This window comes from Engraulis encrasicolus, chromosome 10, assembly GCF_034702125.1.
Source record: "Engraulis encrasicolus isolate BLACKSEA-1 chromosome 10, IST_EnEncr_1.0, whole genome shotgun sequence".
NCBI classification, from domain to species: Eukaryota; Metazoa; Chordata; class Actinopteri; order Clupeiformes; family Engraulidae; genus Engraulis; species Engraulis encrasicolus.
Genome location: NC_085866.1, coordinates 6,008,930 through 6,030,363, shown reverse-complemented (window position 1 = coordinate 6,030,363; position 21,434 = coordinate 6,008,930). Strand labels below are relative to the sequence as shown.

The window sequence follows — 21,434 nt, the reverse complement described above, 5'->3', positions numbered from 1 at the left end:
CGTGCGACTTCCACAAGTCACATGCTACCAAGAGTGCATTCCAATATGCGGATACCCGTCCTCCACTTCCTCACGTTTTGCTGACGCTCTGCCTACGTGGAGAAAACTATTTTTAAAAAACGATGACGTTTCCCCACTGTCAGCCTAGCCACAACAACTTTTTGGGGGGACTGTTCTTCATTCACCATCCTGATTGCACATGAGAAAATTACATTACAATTGGGCTTTTGCAAGATATTGAATTCATTTTCTGTCGTCAGTGACGTCATCACGAGGTCCCAAGCAGGCAAGTGAGCAAGGATATTGGAATGCACCCTAAATCATCTAACCTCTCCCCTGCAGGTGGGCTGCAACCCCAATGAAGACGTGGCCATCTTCGCGGTGGACTCCCTGCGGCAGCTCTCCATGAAGTTCCTGGAGAAGGGAGAGCTGGCAAACTTCCGCTTCCAGAAGGATTTCCTGCGGCCCTTTGAACATATCATGAAGAAGAACAGGTAAATAAAGTGAAATAAGTGGGAGCAGGAAATCCTGGTTAAAGGGGTATGCCAGGGTTTATAAAGGTGGTAAAGTGTCTTATTTTTCATATAAGCCGCTGTCTTGCTTTAAGACAAGTTAAAAGAGGGAGCATGTCGCTAAGCTAGTGAAAGTCAATGGATCCGTGTAGCAATGCTACACAGATCCATTGACTTTCACTAGCTTAGCGACATATTCCCTCTTTTCACTTGTCTTAAATTGGCACTGTGCAGGAAATGGTCAAAAAAGGTACTGCAACTATGCTGCTCATTGAAACTGGGTTGGCTATCGCCAAATTTGATATTTACATGAAAGTTTACAAAGTAATAAACAAATATTTTCTAGTATGGTCCAAGTAGAGTCATTTTTGCAGCTAAAAATGGCTATTTTTGTCAATTCAAAATGGCGGACAATGGAGAAGATCCAATTTTTCCAATTTTTCCGGTCATAATTAATAGAGGTGCTCCGATCACCATTTTTTGGCCCGATCACCGATACCGATCACCAAAAATCTTTATCTGCCGATTACCGATCATTGCCGATCACAAAAATGATTTCCTATTTTTTGAATAGCCTATTAATTATCCTTATTGAATACCATTTCTGCCCATAAACCAATCAATCTTAATTTGCACATGTCTATTATTAGGCTATTATTATTATTTATTTTTTAAATTATTATTATTATTATTATTATTATTATTATTATTATTATTATCTTTCAGACTAGTGTTGGTAATATAGTCTACAGTATTAATCAATGTATAAGTTATTGCATAGAATAACTAAACTATTTAAGATTGAATTGAAACTGAAACATTACATAAAATAGTCTTCCACATACGAGAAAAAAACAACCTGTCGCTTTAAATGAGCAGCCTCGTGAGGAGAGCCCCTCCCCTCTCTGTCACAGACTCACCGTCCACAGCTGCAGTGCTCCACTACCGTTCTGAATCTCTCTCTCTCAAGTTTTAACCACATCTGTCGCCGTTTGCTGTTTCAGCGACTATCAAACTAATCGACTGACTGCCAATTACAACTTTGAAAACAATAATTGACATGTTTGTGCTGACAACGTGAAGTTGTCGCGTGCTGACCGAGGCAACTACACAGGTTATAACGTAAAATGGCTCACTGGCGAGTACTCAATCGCAAATTACATTGTCAGGTAAACGGCGCATGGATCGGAAAATCAGATCATTGTTGATGCAGATATGGTTATGAATGGTGGAAATGAAGGGGGGAATGCCGAAAAGTTATAAGCCTTCTTTTGGTGCAGTTGCAGCTGTGCAGAGCCAGCGCCTACATGCAGCGCCAGGTGTAAAGGCAAAATGGTTGCGTGAGGAATTTAATATCTCTCGATCGGTTTTTTGATCGGCATGTTTTTCCGATCACCGATCAGGCTATTTTTGGCCATTATCGGCCGGTCATGATCGGCAGCCGAGCAATCGGAGCACCTCTAATAATGAATACTTAGAATTTGATGGTGGTGGTAAGTACTCATGAAAAAGGTAACATTAGTGAATGAGCAGAATGAATTCTGGAAATAAACAACTAAAAATCTCACAGTGTCCCTTTAAAGCAAGACAACGCTTAACATGGAAAATAAGACACTTTACCACCTTTATAAACCCCAGCCAACAATTTTAACTGTATTAAGCCCCAAAATAATGGCATACCCCTTTAAAGCGGACATTTGTTTGTCCCTCTCCCAGGTCAGATGTTTGGATGTGCAGGCTTTACTTGACTTTTTTAACTGTCCCCCCCTGCAGGTCTCCCACTATCAGGGACATGGTGATCCGCTGTGTGGCCCAGATGGTGAACTCTCAAGCGGCCAACATCCGCTCGGGCTGGAAGAACATCTTCTCAGTGTTCCACCAGGCTGCCGCTGACCACGATGAGACCATAGTGGAGCTCGCCTTCCAAACCACTGGCCACATCGTCAGTAAGTAGACCCTCTTTGACTATAAAGGCAAAGCACTCTAGGCGCTTTGACACTACGTAAGAGCTCTGGAAGACTCACATTGCTTTTGCTGTCGTCACATTTCCATAATTGAATAGTTTTGAAATGACGATCTTTTTGAGTGTTCTGAGTGTTGTGAGTCAGGAACCAACCTATTACTTGGTGATGCAAGTTCTGCTCTGAGAACGTCTTCCTGTCTTTACGTGTTGTATGTTCTCATACTGTAAGTGCTGTCACTCTGTGATCTCCCCCCTCCCTGTGTTACCACTCAAAACTGATTGAAAACGCACACTATCGCTAAGCCCCCCACATTTGGGCTTGCAAGCCCGCTCACGGGGACCCCTGTTCGAGTCCAGCCGGGGTCATTTCCCGATCCTCCCCTGTCTCTCTGTCCCATTCGCTTCCTGTCACCATCTTCGACTGTCCTGTCAAATAAAGGCATAAAAAAAAAAAGAAAGAAAAGAAAACGCACACTATGACTGTACAATGCACAGTAAAGTGAAGCAGAGCAAAAGTGAAAGCAAAACAAGCAGTGCATTGCATCATGGTGATCATTATTGGACTGATACTTTTGTTATTAAATAGCTTTTCAAACCGTTTTCTCGTTCACATCAGGGATTTGAGTGTTCCTTTGCATCTTTCATTGATGCCATGAGAATTAAAAGTTACCAAATGGCATCTTCGTTTTGGTATGTTTCATATACCCACTGCTTAAATTGTTCCTCCTCTTCTCTTTCCTCTGTCCTCAGCGAACACCTTTCAGCAGCACTTTGCAGCAGCCATTGACTCGTTCCAGGACGCGGTGAAGTGTCTGTCAGAGTTCGTGTGCAATGCTGCCTTCCCTGACACTAGCATGGAGGCCATCCGCCTCATCCGACACTGTGCAAAATACGTCTCCGACCGGCCACAGGTCTGTACCGCACTATGAAGAATAGAAACATTACAGAAAGATAATTAATAAAAATTATAAATTAACCTTTTTTACACAAGAGTTCCTAATTATTGCCCTATGGATACACGTTATGCCATACACTTTGTTTTTTACTCCCTGGTCCTTGTCAGTATTGTTAAACGGAGTCCATGCCAAAGGCTTATATTTGAGATTCTATCTGAGTCATTCAACACATTTTCTCCAAATATGTAGTTTCAGCTCTAGTAATTCCACCAGTTACTGTGTTTCCTGTATGAACCTGCACTGAAACAGTCAACCAGTAGGAAAAGTAATCAGTTTGGAGAAAAGAAGCAAATAAGCTATGGTGTAATTGGCTGCATTGCAAAGAAGCTGTGGTCTAATTGGCTGCATTGCTGTTCCAGGCGCTGAGGGAGTACACCAGTGACGACATGAACGTTGCCCCTGGCGACCGGGTGTGGGTGCGCGGTTGGTTCCCCATCCTGTTCGAGCTCTCCTGCATCATCAACAGATGTAAACTGGATGTACGGACAAGGTCAGTGAATCTAGGCCTGCCCAATTTGTGTTTGTGGACGCGGTCATAATGTCACGACAGATTGCCAAGTTTGTTTTCAGCCTACATTTCCTGATATCTGAGCTTCATGGCAAGGACCCTGTTTCTCGAAAGCATTGTTGCTAACCAGTTAGCATCTCAGTAAGTTGCCAATGAGAAATTGCATTGCAACCAAGTAGGTTGCTAACTTAGTTAGCAACGATGGTTTCGAGAGACGCACCCCAGGTCTGGAGTGAAGAGGGATATGGATATGATGTGAAAATCTCAATGCTGTGTGTGGGTTGTGTGTTTGTTTTAGGGGTCTGACGGTGATGTTTGAGATCATGAAAAGCTACGGCAGCACGTTTGAGAAGCATTGGTGGCACGACCTCTTCAGGATCATCTTCCGCATCTTCGACAACATGAAGCTTCCTGAGCAACAGACCGAGGTAAGATCAGCAGAAAGGGAAAAGATAGCGAAAGTGAAGTAGGCTTTGAAAGCCTGAACTAACAGCAGTTGGAGCCGCATGACCCTATGAACAGAGCTGTTCAAATATAGTTACTAGAATTCTTTTGTAATATTTATATGATAACAATGGTATTGAGAGCACTCAGTCTTAATACATACAATACGATACAATTTTATTGTCAGTATTTCTCTGAAATTCATTTTGCATCCTAGAGCAAACTCGTTTAAGAGGGTAAGACAAAAATCGGCACATAACATCACAAGACTATTGCACGTGTGCCATGCATGTGGAGCATAAATCACCAACAGGCAAAAACAGAAAAGATAAAAAGCACTATTTGAGGCACTCGACAAAAACAGAACATGGAGAATGGGACCACTGTATCCCATTTCCTGTCCATCTGAGGACAGAGGCCTATGTACCGACGTAAAGAAATGCATGCACACATGCACTAGAACTGTTCATTGCATCACCATTAATTTTGCAATAACAACGAATGTCACCGTACTATTGTGTGCTTATTGCTTTCATCGTTTGTCGGTTATTGTAGAAGACCGAGTGGATGACCACCACCTGCAACCATGCCCTGTACGCCATCTGTGACGTCTTCACGCAGTTCTACGAGCCGCTCAGCGAGATCTTACTCGAGGATCTCTTTGTGCAGCTGCGGTGGTGTGTTAAACAAGGTACAGTAGGATGCCATTTACACTCTCCATTCTCAACAAGTAAGCACTAGCCTTAAGGGGGGTTTAGAGTCGCGCGTTCGCGGGGGTTCTGCACAGAGAATGAGCCACAGCGCCCCCCTGTGCAGCGACAAAACGACCCCTGGCTGCAGTACACGCATGTTTCTCCCAGGCTGAAATGTCCGTGAGCTGAGCTATGCTTGAAGACGGTGATTGGTCAATGCGCTTACGGCAGTCCGGGGGGAACTCAGCCCTGATAGGTCAGTTGTGTTCTATTCTTCTACCCTACCGCGGAGGTTTGAAGGAAAACGAAAAACACGATGCAGATGACTTGGCAGGAAATCACTGGAGTTTACTTGACAGGGAGAAGAGAAACTGTTTTTTATTTCAGTAGTACAACTTCCAAAAAATCAATTAGAAATATCCATAAAAGGCCATCATGGAAATGATATGTTTGTAGTGTGGTAGTAGCAAAGAAGCCTCTTTGTTCTTTTGTAGTGTGGCAGCTAGCTCATTAAAAAAGGGTTCGCTAATGTCCTGTAGAGTTTGAATGGGTTTGGCTGACAGTTGCTAAGCTAGCTGTTAATTAGATAGGCTATCTATTGTATTTAAAAATGGCAATGTTTGGCATTTTAACCACCTGAACTGTAAAACATGAATAAAGAGAGACTCTTGTATGCTATCATCCATGTCTAATTACGCCACAACTTTTTAAATTAATAGCAAGAAGCCTCTTTGTTGATACAGTATATAGTACAAGTAGTGTGGCTAGCTAGCTTCTAAAACAGGGTTCGCTAATGTCCTGTAGAGTTTGAATGGGTTTGGCTGACAGTTGCTAAGCTAGCTGTTAATATGGCCATTAGATGTATTGTATTTAAAACGGCTTTTGTTTGGCATTTTAACCACCTGAACTGTAAACATGAATAAAGAGAGAATCTTGTATGCTATCATTCATGTCTAATTACGCCACAACTTTTTAAATTAATAGCAAGAAGCCTCTTTGTTAGTGGTAGAATTACGTTTCAGGTGGCTAGTCAACTAGCTTTGAGTTTGTAATGACTGATTTAGCTGGCTAGCTACTACTAGGCCCCAGGTGTGAATGGCCATTCATGCTGTCTATTGTCTTTTAAAATGGCGTTTGTCTTGCATTTAATCTCATGTAGTACTTGCCCAAAAATAAACTGATGTTGTACCATCTAATTATGCCCCAACTTTTAGAAGTAGGCTACTATCTCGCGTCGCTGAAAACTACGTCACGGCCCGTTTCGATGTGATTGGTTGAAGTAGTACGTCACTCTTACCTAATTTCTCCAATCACGTTCGAGCTAGAACAGCAAGGTTACCACCAAAATTCCAGATGGATGACAATCCATCTGCGCGAGAGTCAGGTTAGGTCAGCCCCGGGCTGGCCCGGACAAAAGGGGGCTGACGGTGATCTCATCAAAAGGGGGCTAGGTGCTAAAGATGGCCGCCGGGCCAGGTTGTGGGGCTAAGGGCCGCTTTCCCTGGCCCGTCGAATTCGATGGGCCAGCTAGCACCGCCGAGGCTCGGAGGCGGGGTCAACCTCTGTGTAATAATGTGGCGCTTGCATGGGGGATTATCGCTAAATTCTGGGCAAATTATGGTTAAGCATTAGTTTGGGGTGTTTGGCTTTCTTATGGCATAATTTCATAAGATGCAACCTTGGCACTTCTGTTTGTGTTTTTAAAGTTATTTAGCCAACATAACTTTTTTGTTGTTATCAGGGCATCATGGGCACCGCTACACTTAAACTTGGGATGTCATAGCTAAGTCATGTCGCTTTTTTCTGCTTTTAGCCGCCAACTCTTGTGCCATTATCGTGATTTGGCATGCTTTCCACTAAGCCTTTGACTTCGATATTCGATATTCGAATATAAGTCGAATGTTAAGAAAATTCCGAGACATTCGAACGAATATTAATTGGCCATTAATATTCGAATCTGACATGGGTATTGCCTTTTTTGGGTATTTCATTGTTATTGATTAAAATTATTTTCCTTGTAAACATCGCAATTCACAGTCTCACTTTATTTTTTCCATGGCTGGTTAATCACTACAGCCGTTGTTGAGGAGAGTCGCGTGCGTGGCTCATCTCTCTGTGTTCCGTAGCAGGACACTTGCGGCAGGCAGTCTCCCCCAGAGTCCGCATTAACAAGCAGATGAGTGCTGCAGAGTTCCATTCAAGTGAATGGCTACAGTTAATAAACAAAGCATCATCACATTACTTTCTGGAGTTGTTGACGAGTTTCTGGAATTATTTGATTCAACCCACAAGTACCTGTGATTACGCCAAGAGTAAGATAATAACTTCTTGTTTTTTGGATTTTGACCAAATTAGCTTCGTTGGTCTGGGTGTCAGATCAGGCAGACTCCAGGTGATGATTTTGTTAGCATGCTTTTAGCATGTTTTTAGCGCACTGCTAGTTTGTGTAATGTTCGTTTTTAGACGAGACAGTCATCTTACCTGGACCTACAAGCACACTACTAATGTCCGTCATTAGTGATAGAAAATAAATACATATTTGTTGATATTGGTGCTGTGTGCTCAATTCTCATGATTCGCATATCATGATCCAATTCAAATTTTAACTTGGGCTACAAGTTTGACATGGCTGCTAGCTTTGCCATGTTTTAATCTGCATTCACACCTCTAAGTACCGTCTTCTTATAAGTGCTGAACGATTGCTAAACAATAATGGCTGGTTGAATGCATGTTGTTAATGGGCATGTTGTTATTCTTTGTCGTTGTTCTGTTGTTGTCCTTCTGTGATTTGGGGTGAAAGTGGGCTGTGCCCGACTGACGTTTCACAAACAAGGCGTGTACCTGAATGTGCCTGGGGTCGGCTATGAGTCCGATCAGGCAAAAAATGGCCCGGGGCCGGCAGCTCCGAGCCGGCCACTCTCCTGAGCCCCGGGCGGCCCCGGGCCGCTGAAGCGCGGCTAATGAGACCAAGGCTAATAGCGTGCCTTGCCTTGCAGGTCTTGACCGATTTGGGTGCATTATATTGCCCTACAAAGATGAAGTGCAGTAACTAAGTCAACATTGGAACTGTGAAACTTGGCTTCAAAGCCTTGCTATTAGGTTGAATAATGTAGTAATTGTGAAGTTGACATTGCAATATTTCTAAACGGGACACATTTGGACCATATGGCTTTGTCAAAAGATAACAGAGGTGTAATGAAGACCATTTTCAGTCTAAACTCAGTCTTAAAACTAGAAGCACTCAGAGAGTGCAAACCCTGCCAAGCCCATGGGGTTACTGACGCCCTATGCCTATATTATAACTTACAAACATTTGACCATGTTACACCCTAATTGTTTTCAAGTCTTTCTGCCTCGTCTTTGTGGTGTTAGAAACTGGAAAGTCAAAATTTTGCCCCGTCCCACAATGAGGAATTCCTGGAGCCGGATTGTGATGCGTATCACCACCAAAATTTAATAATTTGTTCCTTTTGTCATTTCCCACAACTGTAGTTACTGCACTGTGCCTTTGTAGGGTAGTATACAGTATACACATACTGCACATCATCCTTGACTGCACTGATTGGGGCTGACAGAATCCTGGTAGTGTTATAATACAGCCCCAGCCCGGTCTAGTACAAACATTCAAGCACATTGCCTCGGGATAAGACCTACTGTGCTACAGCCACAACCTAAACAAAATGAATACAAACGCAACAACCTTACACACTGGCCCTTCGTGATGTGAAGACGTGTGAGTGGGCCATGTGTGTGCATGTGTGCACGTGTTTGTGCGTGTGCGTGCGTGCGTGTGTGTGTGAGAGAGAGAGCTATAGCAGAGAGAGAGTAGTCTCTTACCTGTGGCTCCACTGCTCGGTTTCTGCTCTGCTGCCTGTCCTGCTCAAACATCTTCTGTTAGCAGACGCGTTCAAGGGGTTTGATGCTGGTGCTCCAACTGAAGACCAAGTGTACACTCTTGCTTCGTCACAACACACCAGTGGCTAACATGCATACTAACAATAGGAAGAATGTGTGTTGTTATTACACCTTTATGCGTGGCTGGGGTGAGCCAGGCTTAGAGACAGGCTTAGTGCCACATTGCTCCAGGGACTTAAACCAATACCCTGTAATAACTCTAAGTTGCTTTGGACAAAAGCTCCAGGTGATTGTAATGCCATGGAGTTTGGGGCAGCCGTGTTTTAATGTGTTGGGAGGTGGATTGTAGCAATATATCTCCTCGTATCAGGAAGTAATGTCATGATGACATCACTGACAACAGCATTATATTTCAATATCTTGCAAAAGCTCAATTGTGGAGTCTTTTTCTCATTTGCAATTGTGATGATGAGTGAAAAACAGTCCCTCAAAAGTTGTTTTGACTAGGCTGACAGCTGGGAAACTTTATCGTTTTCTCCACGGAGTTGAGGCCAGGAGACAGGACGAGGAGACAAGCACAAGTGGAGGAGGCAAGGTAACATATTGCAACGCACTCATGGTGCCTCGTTGCTCCAGGGACTGTTTAACCACTACCCTGTAATAACTGAAAGTCGCTGGTTGGACTGTAGTTCACAGGGTTGCAGGTTCACACCCCACCCTTCCCAATCCCTTCCTCCATCCATGGCTTATGTGCCCTTGAGCAAGGCACCTAACCCCACATTGCTCCAGGTACCAATACCCTGTAATAACTGGAAGTCGCTTTGGCTGAAAGTGCCAGCTAATTGTAATGTAATGAAGTGAGGAGTGACATTTCCATAAATTCCTTTCCTTATTCCTTTCTTAGATAACGAGCAGCTGGGGCTGTTAAGCAATACCCTGTGATAGTTAAGTCTCTTTGGCTGAAAGTGTAATTTCTTTTTAAGTATTTTTCAAGCCCTTATTGGTTACTATTATACAGGACAATGGAGGAGAGACAGGAAGCGAGTTGGGAGAGAGAGACAGGGAAGGGCCTGCAAAGGACTTGGGCTGGGAATCAAATCCGGGTTGGCCGCACGGCAGACGAGCGCCCTACCGCCAGCACCACGGCAGGGCCTGAAATTCTCATTTAATTGTAATTGTAATGTAATAGAGTGAGGAGTGACATTGGAGTGAGGAGTGGCATTTCCATAAATTCCTTTCCTTTCCTTATTCCTCTTCTTAGATAACGAGCAGCTGGCCCGGTCAGCAAGGCACCTTAACCCCACATTGCTCCAGGGACCAATACCTTGTAATAACTGGAAGTCGCTTTGGCTAAAAGTGCCAGCTAATTGTAATGTGATGGAGTGAGGAGTGACATTGGAGTGAGGAGTGGCATTTCCATAAATTCCTTTCCTGTCCTTATTCCTCTCTTAGATAACGAGCAGCTGGCCCGGTCGGGCACCAACTGCCTGGAGAACCTGGTGATCCTGAACGGGGAGAAGTTCAACCCCGAGGTGTGGAACGTCACCTGCACCTGCATGCTGGAGATCTTCCAGAACACCTGCCCCCACGCGTAAGACAACAACAAGGCACAATCCCCTCAGCACTACGAACGCATGCCTGCCCTTCACACGTTCTTTATTATTTTTTTACTTTGCTTATTACAAACAAGGACGTAATCAGTAGCATATCGTTTGTGACTCTGGCAGTACAGCAATTCCTCAGCACTATGAATGCATGCCTTCACAAGTTCTTTATTTCCTTATTTTGCTTATTACAAACAAGGACATAATCAGTAGCATATCATATGTGACTCTGGCAATACAGCAATCCCTCAGCGCTATTAACGCATGTCTTACATAAGTTATTTTAAAAATGTGTAATAAGTTAGCATTTTGCTTATTACAAACGAGGACATAATCAGTAGCGATTATATGTGATTCCGGCAATACAGCAATCCCTCATCAAAGATGAAAAAAAATGTGCACATCTCAACACTTGAATTAGCCCTGATTGTCCTGCACCTTGACTGAAGTCTGCCCACTTGAAATCTTTCCATTCAAACTCACGGGGGGGAGAAACATTCCTCTACCATGTATTAAATAATAAATTAAATAAATAATATTTGAATAAATGTAATGGTAAGATCTCAAGTGTGTAGGCTTCTGTCAATCAAGACAATCCCTCAAGGCCATGATTACATGCCTGCACTAGCTCTGCCTCCATAGTTGGTTGGAGAAGTCCCCACCCGTCTGCATGGCAAGTTATTATTATCAACGTTTATATTGCACAAGCTGATGTTTAGACAGGGTCTAGTGGTTGTCATGTTAGGTGTTATTTATGGCGGTTTCATATGACCTTTCCCCCCCAGCCTGTTGACATGGCGACCCGTCGGACAGGAAGAGGAGGTGGGCGATGGGAAACACATGGTGAGAGAACAGTCATTTGTGCAACGCAAACACACACAATAGCCAGCCCACACCCAGTCACACCCAGATTACTGTTAAAGCCACCTACATACCGTTAATTTACAGATTACTGTTAAAGCCACCTACATACTGTTAATTTACTGCTCAGAAAATACAGGGAACATCAGTTCAACACGATACAACTCCAGGTCGATTAAACTTAACCTTAAACTGTGAATTCTGCCTGTAAAAGTGATATTCCACTATGTGGTTTATAAAGAGTGTCACTGGAGCATAAAATCAGTCCATATCTAGAATTTAATATCCTTTCAGGGTTTGAGACACTGATTGCTTTTGTTTTTCCCCTCATTGTTTTATAATTTCAGAACCTTATGAAATGAAGTGATTTTTCATATCCTTAATCCTGGTTTTATGTGTGCATGTGTTTGTGGGTGTGTAGGACGCAGACTTGGACTCTCTGTCCCAGTGTAGTTTCGAGAGGACGCTCTCCGACCGCGGCCAGAGTCAGATGTCCACTGCCAGCGATGAGAACTGGAAGGGAAAGACTCAGACCAGTAAGCCATCACCCACCACACCCTCACTCTCAAGTTTCCCTTGTACTGTATCCTTCCCCCTTCAGGTATTTCAGGTGTTCATAAATAGGGACGTTAACCGGTTAACCGATAATCAACCGGATCAACTTTAACCGGTTAAAATTTTCTGCCACCGGTTAACCGGTTGTAATAATAATAATAATTATAATAATAATTTCCTCCCAAAAAACGATAATTTTGAGGTTTTAGTACGATAATTCAGCATTTTCCATCTGGCAACAGTGGTTGGACATGGCAGGTCCTGTCTGCGCAGCAAAAAAAAAAGGCTTATGTGAAAAATAAATATGAAAAAAAATCAGTGCTTTGCATATCAGGCACGCGAACGTTTTCAAATTTAAGATTACCGGCTAACCGGTAATGATTCTCAGTAGCCGGTTAAGTGGAGTGATTGCACATCTCATGAAAACTGAAAATAAAGTCCGAGACACCAAGCTCCCGTTTCTCTTATTTATTTAATATGTGACGTTTCGGGCAGCATACCCTTCATCAGATGTAGGGTACATGCTGCCCGAAATGTCAAATATTGAATAAGAGAAACAGAAGTTTGGTGTCACAGACTTTATTTTCAGTTTTCATGTGTGTTAGTCCTACACCCAATTTTTTCGAGACGAATATGCTTGTGTTGTCTTATACTATGCTATGCTGTCATTGCATATCTTCCCATCACTGTCCTCTTTCAACTGTTCTTTTCTGACACCTCATTGACTATTCCTCATTGGTAAGCAGGTGGTGATGTCTGTGAACTGTGTTTGTGCAGGGGTGTCTGACCAGAAGCTGTTCGCTGGTCTCCTCATCAAGTGTGTCGTCCAGCTGGAGCTGATCCAGACTATCGACAACATTGTGTTTTTCCCGGCCACTAGCAAGAAGGAGGATGCTGAGAACATGATGGCAGCACAGGTGGGTAACAATAGCCAATGTGCCTGCTGAGCTGCGTTGCCAGTGATCCAATCATCTGGCTGCATCGGCGCATGCAAAATGATGCGCATGCTCAGTTGTGAAAAGCCGTTGCTCTCGTGCCGTTACGGAACTACCGCGCCTGCGCTCTGTCAAAAAAAACGTGAGAGAAGTGGCTTAAAAAGCTTTATTTTGACTCGTATGACACAACCAAGTAGTCTAGATTGATCAGTTTTTCACGGTGGTTTCAACAATATGGTTTTCACAACCGCTGGGTTCCCTCCCGTCCTATACTCAGTTTCTCCATTCATTTTTCCCATTGACTCTCAGATCTGGTCTACATAATCGCGAAATAGCACCCCGAAGGCGTCAACAAGATGGTGGCGACTGTCCCGTCTCGATTTAAACCGTCTCTGGTGGCAGAGAGTAGTGGTGTCAACAATGATCGATTCGGCGATCCGAATTGATGCGGGGCATGGACAATCCGATTCAATGCGGCAAGTTCCAGAATCGATGCGGCAATTTTTTAAGTTTCAATTACTTCCATGGATATTTCGGGAGCAAATGAATGTTAAATTAAATAAAAGTACTTCAAAGCATTGCAAGACTGATACAGACTGATCCAGACTGATACAGAAAATAGCCAATAAATTGTTGTTCAGTATCTGACTACTTGTATTGCCTCATCATGACTGATGAAACATTTGCTTTGCTTTCAGTAGAAATGTAATGCATTGCAATGCATTGTAGAATTGAATCGGATCGGATCGAATCGCATAGAATCGAATCGAATCGAAACCTCCCGAATCGTGATCGAATCGGATCGTGAGGGCAGTGCCAATCCACACCACTAGTAGAGAGGGACCCCAACCTGAGGTGACTCTGCGACCGCCTAGAGCAGTCATGGGCAACCTGGATTCACAAGCTACAATCCAGTTCCACATATTCCAAAAGACCTGGTTCCACCTGTCCAATTGCCCTAATTGGACAGTTATTTTGGAATATGTGGCACTGTATTGTAGCTTGTGAATCCAAGTTACCCATCACTGGCCTAGATTTTTCTTGCGTATTTGGAAGGCTTTTGAAGGCAACCACAGAACAATTTTCACCCACTTTTTCTAATTTTTTGGAAACTTTGCCTACTTTGAATGTTCTGAAAATTATTTTATTACAGTGTCACACACATGCATACAAATGGAAAATATAAATGAAATTGAACCAAACTGAGGTGTGTTTCTTGATGGCGTCATTGCTAACTAAGTAGCAACTTACTTGGTTACAATGCTAACTGGTTGGCAACAATGCTTTCGAGAAACGGGGTCCTGAACAGAATACAGTATACTTGCTTTCTATTTTATACAATAGATAGAAGTGTTAGTCAAAGATTGAATTAGTCGCGAAGATGGAGTTGAGTCCTGATTTTGCACTACCATTTACTGTTTCAGAGGGACGCTCTGGAGGAGAGCGAGGAGGTGAAAGGGGCGGCAGACCAAGGCATGTATAAGCACCTTGGCTCAGAGCATCTCTTCAAACTCCTCGACTGCCTTCTGGAGTCTCACACGTTCGCCCGAGACTTCAACTCTAACAACGAGCAGAGGACGGCACTCTGGAGGGCAGGTGTGTATCGTCTGTCTGATGTACCATTTACTTCCACATTTATTATGATATCTGGCACTGCCCATTCTGTTTAATCCTTGAACCTTTGACTTAGAGTTGTGTGTGTATTACTGGAAGGGGGCAATTTACTCAAGGAAAGAAAACTATGACGATGTCAAATTCAATCCATGGGAAACCACATTAATAGTGTAATTTTACAGTCATGTGTCAATGTTGCCAATAAAATATTGTCCTCTGTGTAGAAAAGCATCATTACCATTACAGTTTTCGATGTGGACTTACAAGTAACATTGATGACATATTCAGCAGGGACTATCTCTGCCTTATTGTAGCTGATTTGCAGAAAAAAAAACATCAACTGTCTTTTTCCAAATGGCCGCCAGTACCATTCATCTTTTATTTAGCTGGCATCTCTCTGCATTATTTTAGCTGAAACGGCATAAATTGACTTTTTTCGATAACACTTTATAATAATATCTGCTTCGTAAAGACTTAGTAAATAATTCACTAATGATGAACAAAACATTAACAAATGTTTTTATCATTATCTAAGTTTTATTAATGTTTTATAAAATATCTACAAATAATATATTCAAGATTTTACATACCTTATAACAGAGTATTTTATTCATTTACAAGTAATTTGTAAATGTTTGATAAATACAATATATTAACATAACATTTCCTAGTCAAACATTTGTTAATGTTTTGTTCATCAATAGTTAATTATTTATTAAGTCTTTATAATGTTGTTTGTTTTTTTGCATCCATTATTATAAAGTGTTACCCTTTTTTCCAAATGGCGGCGTTTAACCTTTCCCGTCTCCCTGCGCAGGCTTCAAGGGGAAGTCGAAGCCCAATCTGCTGAAGCAGGAGACCAGCAGCCTGGCCTGCAGCCTGCGCATCCTCTTCCGCATGTACTCCGACCACAAGCTGCAGGAGGCCTGGCCAGACATCCAGACACGACTACTGCTGTGAGTGCACTTCCTGCCACCCCAGCACTCTCGCTCGCTCTCTTCTACCGAGCGCAGTGGGCGAGGAGAAGAGAGGACGTCACGGGAGAGGAGGGGGGAGGAGAGGAGAGGGGAGGAGGGGAGGGGAGATGAGAGGAGAGGAGAGATGAGAGGAGAGGAGGTCAGAGGAGAGGAGAGGAGGTCAGAGGAGAGGAGGGGAGAGGGGGGGAAGAGAGGACAGGGGAGAGGAGAGGAGAGGAGGGGGGAAGAGAGGACAGGGGAGAGGAGAAGAGAGGACAGGGGAGAGGAGTGGAGTGGAGTGGAGAGGAGAAGAGAGGACAGGCGAGAGGAGAGTAAAGGAAAGAAAAGGAGCAGAGAGAAGGGGAGTGGAGAAGAGAGGAGAGGAGGGGAGGGGAGGGGAAGGAAGTAAGCTAATGGTGTTTTAAAGACAGACTGCTGACCTGCGCGTGGGCCAGTGTGTCAAATGCGCTGAAGCAGGCTCAGGAATGACCTTTTATTTAGGTAGATCATTTGCAAACTCTTGATGCACTTGTAATATTGTATTTTGCATGGAGATTGTTTTGTATTTGTGTGAAATGAATTGCAATCTTGCTTTCAAGTATGGTTCTTTGAGCTAAAGCCAAAATGGCTAGTAGATGCTCATCTTACCAGCCAAACACACACCAAACTCACTAATGGGTCAAAGTGGCTAGTCAGTTTATCTTTTCTACCAGCCAAACTGATATTTCACCAGCATTTGGCCAGTTGGCTGTTGTAAATTTAGAGTCCTGGGGCCTATACTACAAAGCTGGTTCAGGAGTAAGTAAGAGGAAGTAATTCATCTAATAGAAGAGTCTTCATTGAAACCTGGTTTACTCCTGAACCAGCTTTGTAGTATAGGCCCCTGGTGCTGTGCATGAGTGCTGTGCATGTGTGTCTGCCATGTGTTTGTGTCCTCATATGTTGGCCCCTGTGTGTGTGTCTGCAGTGTCTGCAGTGAGGCCCTGGGCTACTTCATCAGCCTGACGTCAGAGAGCCACAGGGAGGCCTGGACCAGCCTACTGCTGCTCATGCTCACCAGAACACTGAGGCTACCGGACAACAAGGTACAGTGTGCACTGCTCACACTACACCTGGCCTGAATGAAAGAAGCGAAGGACAGCAGTCTTTTTGTTCTGTGTTTATTTGATGTCCTTCGCTTCCTTCGTTCATTTATGCTTTATGTGGGATTCAGCACCCAGTTAAAAACTGTGATGATCATGAGGCGATAGTGTGGCGATAGTGCAGTGTTTCTCAAACTTTTTCAGACCAAGGACCACTTTGTCACCCTCAAAAATGTTCAGGGACCACCTGTCAACTGAATTGACAGTTGACAGGTGCTAATTCGACACTGTTAATTTTGATGCAGATCACTTACTTTTTATTCACATTGCAAGCCTGTCTTATTGTGATGAAAATATGACTTCAGCTATGTTTAGCTTTTTAATTCTGTCACAAATATAGCCAACTGCTAGCTTGTCTTGGAAAAGTAGGAATCCACTGGCGGACCACCTGAGCTCTGTCGCGGACCACCAGTGGTCCCCGGACCACACTTTGAGAACCACTGCGATAGTGTGAGCGCGTCTCCTTCAGTCAGTCTCACACGTAGCCTCTCACATGGTTGACTCTGGCATTTAAAAATTGTTATCTGGAATTTGGCATTTTAATCATTCTTTTTTTTTTTTTTACATATTCGTTCTACAGTGTGCAGCCCACAACAGGAAACCCCCTAACATGCACAGTGCACATCCTAATGGATGAGGGAATAAAAAGAACCACATGAAAGCAAACAAATATATTCCTTAAATTTATAGCATTGTGAATATATGAATGAAGGAAGGGATGGATGCATGAATGAATGAATTTAGAAAAAGTGGGTCATTCAAAGGCACGCTTGTAACCCCACCGCCGTGTTTGCATATGTTCGCCTTTTGCATATGGGGAAATGGTGGCGGATAGATAGATGTGTGGAGTCATGTGTGTTCTCACTGGGAGAATCCGTCCTATAACTTAACTTCCTGCTAGCCGCTACTGTTTGGTCTCCAAACAGGAAGGAGGGACTGCAGATAAAAGTCAGCCACTTTTGTGATCTGACCTTTTCGGATATGAAAGAGGACCCTGACCTTACGCAGGCAGAAAGGAGAGAGAGACGCGAGCCTCATTTGAGCCAGCATAAGCTGTTCATTGTCCTACCGGTGCCCAGAGGAAAACCCCAACTGTGTCTGTGTTGTTTTCTGGGCTGTTTGTTTTTTTATTGTTAATTGCAGGGAGAACTCCCTGTCCATGATGTCATAGCGCTTCCACAGAAGAACATAAACTCCAGCCTGTTTCCGGGTATCCCGGCTACGGGCATATATGACGATGTGCTATAAAACACACATGCAAATGAAACCCTTTTGCATATTTGCTCATCGGGAAAGAAGCCCTAAAATATCCACAGTTTGACGATATTGGCAGTGATTTCAGGTGCAGCCCAAGACAGCGCCACTATGATACCTGCTCTCTGTTGTTTTGCTACATTGCCCAGTCATTCAACAACACAAAAGTAAAGTCAAGTCAAGTCAAAGTTTATTTGTAATGCACTTTTAACACAACAAAAGCAGCTGAACAAAGTGCTAACAGAAGGGCCTAAGTAAAAAAGACTTGAAACAACATAAAGCAACAATTGACAAAAGACATGGAGACATCCATAAAACACACAAAAATAAAAACACAGGCATTAGTGGATACGGTATGACTGAAAAATATACTGAAGTCAGTATCAATAAGAACAAATAGACCTATCTAAATAAACGAATGAAGATCACACAAGAATGTCAATAAATAAGAAGGTAAAAAAAGGTGGGTTAAATAAATAAATAAAGCAGTAAGTAAATAAATAAACAAATCAGTAAGTCAATAGAGCCCAGATGAGATTTAAAAGACAAGAATAGGATCAAGGGGAAATAAAAGCTTGGCTAAAACAAAAGCTACCACCTGTGCTGTTGCAACCACCATTCTTGTGTTAACAATCAGGAAACGGAACAATTCCTCACAGAAAGTGTCTGTTCAGGACAGGAAGCAAGCCTGTGGAGGGGAATAGCCAAACTCGTGACATGAAGTGAGAGAGTCTAGTGCACTATACTACTGAAAGTATACATTTTACTGTACGTTATGCCGTAGTTTCACTTTGACCCCTACCATTCTTGGTTTCATGGTGAAATGTTCAAACCGCACAATGAGAAATGTACTGATATGACTCAAAACATGTATGGTTTTGGTTTCTACCTACCTATGGTTTCTTTTGCGGAAATTGCATTTCCTTTTCTAGTTCATTCAAAGCTGCGGCGTACAAAAAGCTGTTCTTCTGTTAGATTGTTAACATCACCAAGGTTCAATAACCAAGAGCTATATGATTTGAGAGAGAAAAAAATCCTTTGACTAATTTTCTAATCTTCATGTGGTCTGGTCTTCTGATCTTCATCAGGTACTTTATGAAGGTTTAAGACCAAAGTGTGATTAAATACCATAAGTAACTATGAACTTGGTCGTTTTTTCTGTTTCCTGATCTTTGGTCATTCCCAACAGTAAAGCAGGTGGTACATAAATGGTATTCTATTTAGAGAGTTGAAGTACCTCAGCTTTTGAAATGTATAAATCAGGAGTGTCCATCTAACGTATTTTCTTCTCCTCCTCTTCCTCCTCTCTTTCTCCTCTTCTTCCTCCTGTTCCTTATCTTCCTCCTCTTCCTCTCCACCTCTTCCCCCTCTTCCTCCTTCTTATCTTCCTCGTCATCCTCCTCCTCCCCCTCTTCCTCCTCCTCCTCTTCCTCTTCCTTATCTTCCTCGTCATCCTCCTCTTCATCCCCCTCTTCATCCTCCTCCTCCACCTCCTCCTCCTCCTCTGCAGTTTAAGCCGCATGCCTCCTGCTACTACCCCCACCTGTGTGAGATGATGCAGTTTGACCTGATCCCGGAGCTGCGGGCCGTGCTGCGTCGCTTCTTCCTCCGCATCGGCTCCGTCTTCCACATCGCCGCCCCGGACGCCTGCTCTCCCGCCCTGCAGCCCACACCCTGAACGGCCCCCGCCCTTATCAGCATCTTCATCTTCATCATCTTCGTCATCGTCATTACAGGAGGGGGAGAGTGGTGCCCTGAAAGCTCTTAATGGTAGCAGTGGCAGAGGACCCAGGGTGGAATGTCCAGTTGTGTGTGTGGGTGTGTGCGTGTGCGTGTGTTTGTGTGTGCATCGTGTGTGTGTGTGTGTGTGTGTGTGTGTGTGTGTGTGTGTGTGTGTGTGTGAGTGAGATAATACGAGACAGTGTGAGCACAACCATCGCCCTCTCCTTGGTTTGGCTTTAAAAACAAAAAAAAAGACTATGCATGGGTCCTGGAAACGTCAGAGAGACAGTTGACTCTTGGCTTCTAAGGGTGTCTGGAATGGTTATTCTTTCTTTTCTTTTCTTTTCTTTTTTTCTCTTCTTCTTGGAGGAAAGCCGTCGTCATTGTTGAAATCTGTGGTTGTCATCCTGCTCACGTGAGCTTACTACAAGAGGAGCAGAGAGATGCACTGTGCCCTGGTAGAGATCTGTGCTCATCTGTGATCTCTACTGTCTTAAAGAACTTTGTCAGATCTGTGCACATCCTGTCCTGTCCAAATCGTCAAATGTCAGGAGAGAAAATCTTGTATAACAATAATTATTTATTACATTTATGTACCTGGGGGTCTTTGTTTGTTTGTTTTTTTGTTTGTTTATGTGATTTACCGTTTGCTTTTTGTTGTCAGTGATTGTCTTCATGCTTTTGAGACTGAACAAACAAGAAAATCAATTGTGGAAGGAACATAAACGGCAAAGCACCATGTCATATCTTATAAGTTTATTTCTTTAAGGCTTTGGCTGTTGCGAAGAAGAAGAAGAGAGAAAAAAAGTTTTGTGCCTGGACTTGATATCAACAAATGTGAGAACAAAGTGCATCGTTCAAGGGTAATGAATGTGGAACTGGGTAAATGATGCTCCTTACACATCCCTGGTGTTGTATTCTTCTCTTGTCTAATACAAAGAGATGGTCTAAAATGCTCCCCCTTCCCCTGTCATCTGTAGAGGCAACAGTTGTTCTTGACTTCAGAGGAAGTACGCAGGCTTCTCTACTCTAAAATACCACTGTTATTCTCTGATCTCTACATTCAGACACACTACTGTTCTCTTGTTTATCCTGAAGGCTGGTGTGTGCTAGGCTGTTTGCAGACATGAAGTCCATCATTTCTTCATTTTAATTTTGTTTACTTTTTTTTATTATTTAATGTTTTATTTCTGCCCCTTACCTTTATTTTTCCCCTTCTCCTTGATTTCAACAGTAGGGATGTTTGCAGATGTGGGATGTTTTAAAGCACCGTCGCCTTGAATGGAGTTTGCTTTGATGGAATGATCAGGTCATGGCATTCATGAAGAGTTTTGTACTTCACAATTTGTTTTTATTTATGCCTTCTGTTATTTTCCCCTATAATGATTTTTGCTGCAATGGCTGATTGAAAAGGAATGCCAACAAGCTCGCCTGCTGTTATGCCCAGTGGTGAACATGGAGGACTTAAACGTGCTTGTTCACCGTATACAGTTAACTGTCTATTACAAGTGACACCTGAAACCATCAGTATTGAGCCTTCATATTATCCTGTACCCTACGGTGTAAGCCCAAGATGTGTTTTTAAATGAGGATGTATTTAATTCTTTGAAGTGCATTTAAATATTTTCTGAGAAGCATTCCTTCCCTCAAAAGTATGGATGTCTACTTTTCCTTCCCTGACACAGGGGTCTATAAATATATATAAATATATATATAGTATATGAAGAGAAATACAAACTGTAAAGTTTTCATGTAATATAGAAAAAAAATAAATGCGATACTATATACATATTGTGATGTAATCTTCCGAGAACTTGGTGAGGTAACCAATAAAGTTTCAATTCTGATCCATATGGAAACG

The 21,434-nt window shown here is 43.0% G+C and overlaps 1 protein-coding gene across 1 annotated transcript in view; it reads left to right on the top strand.

The window, feature by feature from the left end:
- arfgef2 (ADP-ribosylation factor guanine nucleotide-exchange factor 2 (brefeldin A-inhibited)) overlaps positions 1-21,424 on the top strand; it is a 59,045-nt gene extending 37,621 nt beyond the window's left edge. The window contains exons 26-39 of the mRNA XM_063207933.1: positions 343-494; positions 2,286-2,458; positions 3,226-3,386; positions 3,791-3,921; positions 4,238-4,367; positions 4,939-5,074; positions 10,383-10,521; positions 11,320-11,377; positions 11,817-11,931; positions 12,728-12,867; positions 14,310-14,481; positions 15,317-15,455; positions 16,423-16,540; positions 19,362-21,424. Coding sequence (XP_063064003.1) covers positions 343-494; positions 2,286-2,458; positions 3,226-3,386; positions 3,791-3,921; positions 4,238-4,367; positions 4,939-5,074; positions 10,383-10,521; positions 11,320-11,377; positions 11,817-11,931; positions 12,728-12,867; positions 14,310-14,481; positions 15,317-15,455; positions 16,423-16,540; positions 19,362-19,529 — 1,932 coding nt within the window. The 3' untranslated portion in view covers positions 19,530-21,424. The remainder of the gene's footprint in view (positions 1-342; positions 495-2,285; positions 2,459-3,225; positions 3,387-3,790; positions 3,922-4,237; positions 4,368-4,938; positions 5,075-10,382; positions 10,522-11,319; positions 11,378-11,816; positions 11,932-12,727; positions 12,868-14,309; positions 14,482-15,316; positions 15,456-16,422; positions 16,541-19,361) is intronic.
- Positions 21,425-21,434: the final 10 nt, after the last annotated feature.